This window comes from Centruroides sculpturatus, unplaced genomic scaffold, assembly GCF_000671375.1.
Source record: "Centruroides sculpturatus isolate CEXI.00-Female unplaced genomic scaffold, Cexi_2.0 scaffold125, whole genome shotgun sequence".
Classification (NCBI taxonomy): Eukaryota; Metazoa; Arthropoda; class Arachnida; order Scorpiones; family Buthidae; genus Centruroides; species Centruroides sculpturatus.
Window position 1 is genome coordinate 706,161 of NW_019384337.1, and position 10,861 is coordinate 717,021.

General features: G+C 29.7%; 1 protein-coding gene across 1 annotated transcript in view; it reads right to left on the reverse strand.

Annotated features, from left to right (window-relative positions):
- Positions 1–10,861, reverse strand: part of LOC111632563 (SAP30-binding protein-like) — a 25,375-nt gene that overhangs the window by 7,427 nt on the left and 7,087 nt on the right. The window contains exon 2 of the mRNA XM_023377032.1: positions 3,653–3,829. Coding sequence (XP_023232800.1) covers positions 3,653–3,809 — 157 coding nt within the window. The 5' untranslated portion in view covers positions 3,810–3,829. The remainder of the gene's footprint in view (positions 1–3,652; positions 3,830–10,861) is intronic.

Here is a 10,861-nt window from a genome sequence, read left to right on the forward strand (position 1 = left end):
GGATTAATGCCGATATCTGCTATTAATTAAAGATCTTTTGAAGAAATGGGGGATGTCAGATCAACGGTCTTAGAATGGCATACAAACCAGGTTGAGGTTAATAGGCTTGGGGATCTCTACAATTACAATGCTATTAATTACTTCTGAAAAATCCCGAAGAAGAGAGAAAAGCAATCGACATTAGACAGATTATTTAACCCCCACAAAAAAAAAACCATAACTAATAAAAATGCACATCTGTGTATACATATAAATAAACGTAGTAAGAAAGTATATATTTTTTATTTTGGGATGTCTCCAGAACGAATTAATCAAATTCCCATACAAACCTATGGTAAATTCATAATCGGTTAATGAACAATTCGGATAGCAAACAAAGTCTTGGAACGGATTATGTTCGTTAACCAATCACCCACTGTACTTACAAAGAAAATTTGTTTTCTGTAATAATTTTATATTTTCATAAGTTTATATAACTATAGATTTACTGTTAATACTAAAATAAAGAAAAATAATGCTAAATTTGAATTCAATATTAGTAATGATGTATATTAATCTATATTAAAATCAAAGGAAATACTGCTCTTCTACTTAGAGTTAAGAGGTAAAGATTAGTAAGTATTCATAAAGGTAGAATGGCACATGTGTGGATTTATATGCAACAAAAAATTGATTAGCTTGATATAGGATTTCAATCTGCTGGTAGTTTAGAAGCATCTTCTTCTTAATTCTTTAATTTTAATATTATAATCTCACAGGTTGATTATTGTATATTTGATTTTATATTTTGGAGCTTTAATAAATAAATAAATGTAATCATTAGATTTTAGCCTGAGGAGGGGTGACTGATATGATTGTCATCTGAAATGCATAGTTAATAAGGTGTATGAATAAAGTATTATTCTGAAAGTTCCTTTGGTGCGAGTCTGAGTCTCTGATTAATGTGGATAAAGAAGTAAGAAATACAAATACTTGTTAGTCTTTAACTCATAACTCTAATAGAAGAATTAATTTACATCTGCACCATAATCCTTGATAAAACAAGGAATGATGATAAATTTGAATTCAATATTGGTAATAATCTATACTAATCTTACATAAAATATAAGGCATATTTTTAAGATTTTTCTATGTAATTTTTTTGTTTCTTCGAAGAGTTGTCAAAGACTGCAATAGCAATAGAAACATTCCATTCAAATGCAGTCAGACTTCCATATCATGAAATCCACATAACAAATTTCTCTTTTCAATGAATTTTTATGTAAAAAGCTAAAAATATAACTTTTAAAACTGCTATTTAATATTACTTTACCAGCATATTCTCCATTTAATGAATTTTATGCATATTAAATTCTCCAAGTAATTATGTAATTTACAATGCTATCAATGTATTTAGTCTCAAATAAAGATACAATAAATTAAATAAACCATTAATCTCTCTCTTATTCATACAAACAGTCCTTAATTAATGCAACAGAAATGTTCTATGAAAATAGCATGTTAAGTAAAATCTATTCTAATAAGATTATATATCATAATGGTTGAATGCATTTCTTGGCTCTGATATAAATAGCTGAGATTACTCTAACACATTACTCACATTTACTCATGTTTAAGACAAAGTTTTTATTCATTTTTCACTGCTTCAAAAACCTAGGTTGTCCTATACGCATGAGTGAAGGATTCATTGCGTTTTTTGCAATAATTTTTGTTAATCATGTATTTGCAATTTTTACCAGATGCTCATTCTCTGGTGTTTAAAAACAAAACTGTTTTATCTGGATCATTTCAATCATTCTTGTGTAGTGTCAGGAATAAAGATGAATAGCAATAGGAAAAGCAAAGCTTTTGAATTGAATTCCAAATTGAAATTCCAAAAATCACACAGGAGCCTGATGTAAGTTTTAATCTATTCCCATGTGAAAACAGATGATTATTTGGCAATCAGAATTTGGAGAAACTCATGAATGTAATCAACAGAGTAGATTCGACTGTATCCAGCTTTACATAAACAAATAATGTTGACGATTTTACAAGATTTTCCTTAAAGTTTAAAATGCCAGTAATTTTTGTGGGACAACGCATGCATTTACACGCTTTTGATAATTTTATTTGTGATTAAACAAAATAAAATTAGAATTGTATTAATAAATCTAATTTTCTTTATTTTAATCTTTAAAGTTATACCTTGTCCTACATGCAAATAAATACAGTATTTCTCAACTCAAAAAATGATTAGTTATAATCCTATTACATCCAATTATCACTCTCTTGAAACTTGAAATGCTCCTTATCTAGGTGCTGAATAAATAGTATTTCGAGCAAATTAGATGTACTGTTGTAACAAAAAGGTAATGATTACAGCAGCTCAAAATGTTCACAATGGAAATTTTCAATATCAATATCTTGATTGAGTCTTTCAGATATATTAAGATTTTTCTTGAGACCTCCATACTTCAAAAACTTCAAGAATTTATGGTAAGAAGACATCCAAAAAATGAAAATAAAAATAAAGTACAGCTTATATTCTTTATGTTTTTTTTTTTTTAAATAAATTTTATTATATTATATCCAAATAAAAATATTTATGACAAATTAATTTTCCTACAGTTCCAATTAATAACATTTCCTGAATCATTATTCCAAAAGATATATCCCATAAAGTAGAATCTAGCTTTGTGCCTTTATTTAACTTAAAAAAGAAATGATGCATTTATGTTTTATTCTTAAGTTTAAAATTTGTGTTCAACTTTTATCTGATGACAAAGGCAGTATGTCTTCCAAGTACTGGCAATTTTTAATAAATACATGTTTCTGAAGTCAGTTAGGTGTGATTTCTCTCCCATATCACAATCCCAGTGTAAAGTGAAAATTGTTTTTATCAATTATCAGCAAAGTAAAATCCACTTTGTGATTGCAGCTATTGTTATCAGTCATTTAATATTATCAGAACTAGTATGTCCTATGTTTAAATACAGTTTAAAACCTCACTGTAATCAGAGTTTTGGTTATTGTCATTATTATTTTTAGATAAATAGACCTTTTTTAAATTGACTGTATTTTTGTGATATTGGCCTCAACCAATACTTTAAACATTAAACATTTATCATTTCAATCATTATTTGCTGGCAATATAGTTTAAAATGCAAGCATTTCTTACTCAATTACATTATAACTCTTACTAACAAGTATTTATCAATATTTACTCTGCTTAATGTTATCAGTCAGTTATTATAATTATTGAGTTCATAAGGGACAACAATATGCAGGCTCCACTGTCTACAAAAATTGTCCATAATTAATAAACTGTGCTAAAATAAAAACATATTAACTAAAATATATCATCTGAGGATTACTTGTTTTTATTATATTTTGCAATTATTAATTTGATAACCATATTAATAAATCAAATTATTTCTTGAAAATTTTAAACATAAATGTATATTAATAAATATTCAAATTATAATAAACAATGCTTTTTATAAAAAATTTATTATTAGTATCCATATAATATATAGATATAATAATATTTTTATATTTAATTTGAAAATTTAAGACTATACAAACAACTTAAATTTTCAAATTAACTATAATAATCCTGGGCTAATGTGCACAATATTTTTATATAATAATAATAATAATAAATACAAACCTGGGATTATAGGAATAGGTGCTATTTCTTTTACAGGAACTATGTAATTAGAAACTTCTGGAGAGATTTCCTCCTCTGAATCTGGTTCACCTTCTGAATCAGTGTATGTTGCCGTTAAAGAAGCCAAAGCTGTTGGTTTTTTTATATTCAGCGACATATTTCATAAATATTTAATATCTAAAAGCAAAAAATTTTATAATAATACATTAAATTTTTGATTAAATATGACTATGTTAGAATCAATCAAAAAATTTCAGATATTATAGATATGAAATAGAAAAACTTAATGACTTCACTATTAATAAACTAATTTAACTGAAAACATTAATAAATCTTTCAATTTACATCACATTCATCCAAAACTTGATTTTTATCCCTACTTTAAATTCATAAAAATATACAAAGAAATATATTAATAAAATAACTTTTATTTCTTGCATTAAACATTTTCAACAACTATGTAATGACTAATTATTTGAATATTAAAAATGATGTGCATTTGTTCTTTTTTTATGTATATTTATTAGAATGTTTTCTTGAAACCTAAAATAAACTCTGTGATGAGAATGTTGCCTTGCAGCTCCAATCAAAAACTTTATGGATCTGAAGTGATTTTGAACTGAAATACATAATTTGGGTGTTTTCTTTATCGGTATAATATCAGATATCAAAGTTAGTTTTAAACCTCTGTATATGAATCAAGTTTATCTTGTTGCCACAAAAAAATATTGTGCCTTAAGAAGCTCTTAAGGAATGTGAAATTATAACTGACGAAGAAAACACACCTGAATTATGTATTTCAGTTCAAAATCACTTCAGATCCATAAAGTTTTTGAATGATGCTGCAAGGCAATGTTCTCATCACAGAGTTTACTTTGTGTTTCAAGAAGGCTATCAGGTATGGAAAGCATTAGAGAATGGTATATCTCAGTATCCCAGATTAGATGATAGATTTCCTCAAGTAGCTGAAATTAGTTTCAAGTTTGATCCCATGAAACCGCCAGATGAAAGAACTGATCCTGCAGATATCAAAGTTGGCTTTGAACCTTTAGAATGTCTTATTTCCTAAATTTTAGCTAAGTCATCTATAGTGCCAATTTCCAATTATTATAATTAAAATACATAAAAATATAAAAAGTGATTATCAGATTTCAAAATAAAAATGTATTTTAACCAAACAATTTCAATTAGCCAATATTTATAAATCTGTAATTTATTTAACAATCATATGAATATTACATTGTTTAAAGACATGCACACAGATGGCAAAACTAAGGATGCAACTATGCAGAAGCAAATCTAGTAATGAATGAGAGGTGTGAGTGACATAGCACTTGCAAAGGAAAACCATGCTCAAGTAAGAAAAAAGAAATCTTGAGGGCAAGAATGAATCTCTCTCTTTCTCACAAATATCTGACAAGGTTTGATATTTATTGCATTTTTGCCTCTTCTTGCTAAAAACTGCACATGTGCCTTGGCATTAGTAGATGACTTCTCATATCTTTCATCCACTGTATATATAAAAAAATTTTTGTTTTTTTTTCAAACTATAGATACACATAAAGTCATATAAATTCTGTTTTATTAACAAATTATAATAAAGTTCTTTATCCTTTAGCTGTTTCCAGAGAGGAGGAACACCATATTTTCATTTTCTTTTTGTGTGTTCATTATGAATAATCCTAATAAAAGTTTTTCTTTGCTAGTAGTAAGCATTATAATTAAACCATTTTGGTTTTTATTTCCATAAAGTGCAATAATTCATGCTTCTATGTGACATTGTTATCTCCATGCTACTTACTCCCATTGGCTTGCTTCAGTGTAGTCGTATTGTACTTAATGAGAGTGAGAAATGTTATCATCTCTTCTCGCCACATTCTCGCTCACGTGTCTGCATAGTCGTACTCTAAGGGGACATTGAACATTGACAACAGGTTCAACTAATCACCCATTTTAATTGTCATGGTNCTCATCCCCACTAGATGGCACCTTTCACTAGTTCTAATAAAGGGGAAATTTTCCACAATTTCCTCCAATCAAAATATTCTGGAACTGGAGCACAAAATTGGACCTGTCCAGGACTGTTGAAGATTGAGGGGGAGAGAGTTCCCTGGAGTCAAAACTGAACAAAATCTCAAACATGGCTGGTTTTAATGAGTAACGCCAATTTATTGAAGACTTTTCCTGTTTAAATGCAAAATAATTTTACAGTAGACCCCCCTATAACGCTTAGATACGTTCCACGCTAATCGAATTTTACGTTGTAGGAATGATTAAATACATGAGCCAATCGCAGCCCAATAGGTGTGAACTTTACGGACTAAGGCTGTTTGAAAGGTTTTCTTCTATAAAATTAACCGATTCTAGACTAATTCCACTCAACATTTCCAAAACACGTATAATTTTTTGGGAATAATCTGTATAAACTATGCTATAAACAAAAAATTATAGGATTACTTACCGAGTGTGTACCGTTCGACTACGCCCGTTGTTCAAAGCTTGTCTTCGTCGCGGAACAGCACACGAAACGGCGGCCGCGATTTCTGATAACGAATTTTTCGCAGAAAAATAACTTGACCTTTGGAGACATCATTAATATAAATAATTTTTATGGCCGTTGAATAAGAAATGTTTCTTTCACAAGAAATGTATAAAATTAGTGCTGTATTAGACTTACGGTACCTAATTTACATACTGTACAGACGATAGCTCGCCTAAACTCTCCGTAGCGTGGCGCTAGACGGCAGAAAGTATATATATAATTATAATAAAGTTACAATAAATTAAGTTAATATATAATTATATATACAGTACCTAATTTATATATAATTAATATATAATTATATGTACAGTACCTAATTTATATATAATTTATATATAATACTAAACAGACGATAGCAAACTCAATTTAGCCGCTCCGTAGCGTGGCGCAGGGTCGGAGGAAAGTAGTTCGGCTGCTCATCCACTATTGGTCCAGATTCTATCAATCTTGTCACGAAACGACGTTATAGGAGGTACTTTATACGAATGTTGCTACAATTTTTTCGCTACGTTATAGGAATTGTCATTATAGGAACACACGTTATACGGGGGTCGACTGTATTTTATTATTATTTTTAGTTTACATATATATATATATCATAAGCTAAAATTATGATTAATATTTCAATAAGTGTTATAGTGTTATACATTTTTACTATAGATTACAATATATAACATCAATGTTTCAGTTCTTGTCTACCAATAGATTACCATTTAGTTGGGGATCAACTTTAATGACAGGTAGGTTTAAATCAGAATTAAAAACTGAAAATCTTGAGCTAAACTTATACACCAGTATATACAATAACCTATATAAGCTATAGAAAATATTAAGCTTTTACTTCGAAAGGAAAGAAAACAATATTTTAATAAAATGCTGTTCAAAGATGAACATTGAACAGCATTCATGGACCAGTGAACCAAAATTGTGACAATACCATGGGATGACAAACACTTCTTTCTCAAGGCAGTGATGGACCATTCCGCAACACTACAAGTGTTAGTACAGCAGAGGAGCACTGCAATAGTTGTGGCATTGTCTGCCAGCACAGTTCAGTATCTTCAAATGGTTAAACATATCCCATTGGATGGATTCCCTTGATTCTAAATTATTGACGCCTCAAGCTATGACATCATAAATACAAACAATGATATGCTGATTGACAACAAGTCATGTTTTCAGATAAACCCCAATTTAACTTGGACCACGGTGATGGCTACATTTGCATTAGAAGGTATCATGTTGAACACCATCTTCCAGCATGCATTTTAGAGCATCATACTAATGGTTAGTATGATGCTCTAAAATACATGCTGGAAGATGGCGGTATATGTTTGGTTAGTGTAATGGTGCACTATTGGAGACGATCTTGCCTGCTATAACTTGAGGGCAATCTCAACAGCAACTGTTACAGAGGGAAATTGTAGAGGCAGAAGTACTACTGTTCCTTCAGAGCACTTCCAACATGCTCAACTACAAGTTGCCAAGAATGTTCAAGACCTCTTCAAGGCTTGACAGATACCACGTCTTCCCTGGCCTGTCCATTCACCAGACATGTTGCCTATTGGATATGAGATATGGTCACTGGGCAACATACCCATCAAAGTCCTTTAGCAGTCAGTATCAATGAACTATGGACACACATACAAGCCACTTGACAAGCAATTCCTCAGGACACCATTCAGTCTTCAAATTCACTGCCACAATGTATAGCATCTCTTATTTCAGCTTACAGAGGCTTTACAAGATACTGATTTTATCAAATAATAATTTTTGTACTGTTCTAAAAATTTAAATCACTTATGTATAGTCATATCAGTAATATATGGTGTAAATTTCATTCTAATCAGATAATTCCTTCNATATACAATAACCTATATAAGCTATAGAAAATATTAAGCTTTTACTTCGAAAGGAAAGAAAACAATATTTTAATAAAATGCTGTTCAAAGATGAACATTGAACAGCATTCATGGACCAGTGAACCAAAATTGTGACAATACCATGGGATGACAAACATTTCTTTCTCAAGGCAGTGATGGACCATTCTGCAACACTACAAGTGTTAGTACAGCAGAGGAGCACTGCAATAGTTGTGGCATTGTCTGCCAGCACAGTTCAGTATCTTCAAACGGCTAAACATATCCCATTGGATGGATTCCCTTGATTCTAAATTATTGGCGCCTCAAGCTATGACGTCATAAACACAAACAATGGCATGCTGATTGATAACAATTCATGTTTTCAGATAACCCCCAATTTAACTTGGACCACAATGATGGCTACATTTGCATTAGAAGGTATCATGTTGAACACCATCTTCCAGCATGCATTTAGAGCATCATACTAATGGTTAGTATGATGCTCTAAAATGCATGCTGGAAGATGGTGGTACACTTGGTGTTTGGTTAGTTACTAACCAAACATGAAGTGTAATGGTATGGTGCACTATTGGAGACGATCTTGCTTGCTATAACTTGAGGCAATCTCAACAGCAACTGTTACAGAGGGAAATTGTAGAGGCAGAAGTACTACTGTTCCTTCAGAGCACTTCCAACATGCTCAACCACAAGTTGCCAAGAATGTTCAAGACCTCTTCAAGACTCAGCAGATACCACATCTTCCCTGGCCTGTCCATTCACCAGACATGTTACCTATTGAATATGTCTGAGATATGGTCACTGGGCAACTTACCCATCAAAGTCCTGTAGCAGTCAGTATCAGTGAACTATGGACATACATACAAGCCACTTGGCAAGCAATTCCTCAAGACACCATTCAGTCTTCAAATTCACTGTCACAATGTATAGCATCTCTTATTTCAGCTTACAGAGGCTTTACAAGATACTGATTTTATCAAATAATAATTTTTGTACTGTTCTAAAAATTTAAATCACTTATGTATAGTGATATCAGTAATATATGGTGTAAATTTCATTCTAATCAGATAATTCCTTCATGGTGTTGGATTTTCACAAACAGCAGTGTATAAGATTTCTTCAACTTGTGAAAATACAACTCCGTTTTATGTCAGGGCTTTGCATTAAAAGCTCAAATATCTGAACAAGAAAGGATGTAACATTAAGAACAAATGAAAGCTAATGAACTAAGAAATAATTTTATTATACATTAGAATAAAACAGATTTCAATCAAATGATGGAAAAAATTATGACACTGTCGAAAACTATAGAAATTTTAACAAATCTAGTAAATTACTTTATTTATTGTTTGAATAATGTTTTGAGCTCATTAATTTTTTTCTGAAACTTATTTAAAAATCTTTATTTTAATTTTAAATCATATTTATACTTATACTAACATTAATATTTTTCAGTCCAAATTCATTTTTCCATATAAAAACAAATTATTTACAAATAGCAAAATGTTGCAATTTTAAACTTTTTAAATTATTGTTCTATTCTAAAATTATTTTAATTTGTTATTCAAATCTACAACAGATCTGAGTAACAAATTAAATCCAAAGAAGTTCTTATACAGTATTAATGGCAAAAGTGTTTGTGTTTTAACCATCTTTTGAGCTTTTCTTCTATGTTCAACATCATTTATTGTAATTTCCATTTTATATTTCTAAAATAGTCTTTTCATTTCCATAAATATCCTACAAATTTCTCTCTCTGTACATTTATATCTTTTCTATTATCAAGAAAGAAGAATCAATAGAAACTTTTAGTTTCTTGAATAAAAATTTATTTTCACATAATGTAAAACTATATATCTATTTGTTTGCCATATGTTTATAAAATCATATAAAAAACAAAATCATTTCATTATAGTGCTATTTACCATATACTTACAAAGAAAATTTGTTTTCTGTAATAATTTTATATTTTCATAAGTTTATGTAACTATAGATTTACTGTTAATACTAAAATAAAGAAAAATAATGCTAAATTTGAATTCAATATTAGTAATGATGTATATTAATCTATATTAAAATCAAAGGAAATACTGCTCTTCTACTTAGAGTGAAGAGGTGAAGATTAGTAAGTATTCATAAAGGTAGAATGGCACATGTGTGGATTTACATGCAACAAAAAATTGATTAGATTGATATAGGATTTTAAAATTAAAATTATGACACTTAACGTGTTGTGGCGTTATTGACAGCGATTTGTTAAATTTCAGATATGTTCGCTAGTACTTTCAACAGTTTACGACTGTCGTCTTCAGGTGAAATCGAATACCTTTGTTTTCGAATTGAATTGAATTCAATTCAATTCGAAAACAAAGGTATTCGATTTCACCTGAAGACGACAGTCGTAAACTGTTGAAAGTACTAGCGAACATATCTGAAATTTAACAAATCGCTGTCAATAACGCCACAACACGTTAAGTGTCATAATTTTAATTTTAAAATCCTATATCAATCTAATCAATTTTTTGTTGCATGTAAATCCACACATGTGCCATTCTACCTTTATGAATACTTACTAATCTTCACCTCTTCACTCTAAGTAGAAGAGCAGTATTTCCTTTGATTTTAATATAGATTAATATACATCATTACTAATATTGAATTCAAATTTAGCATTATTTTTCTTTATTTTAGTATTAACAGTAAATCTATAGTTACATAAACTTATGAAAATATAAAATTATTACAGAAAACAAATTTTCTTTGTAAGTACAGTGGGTGATTGGTTAA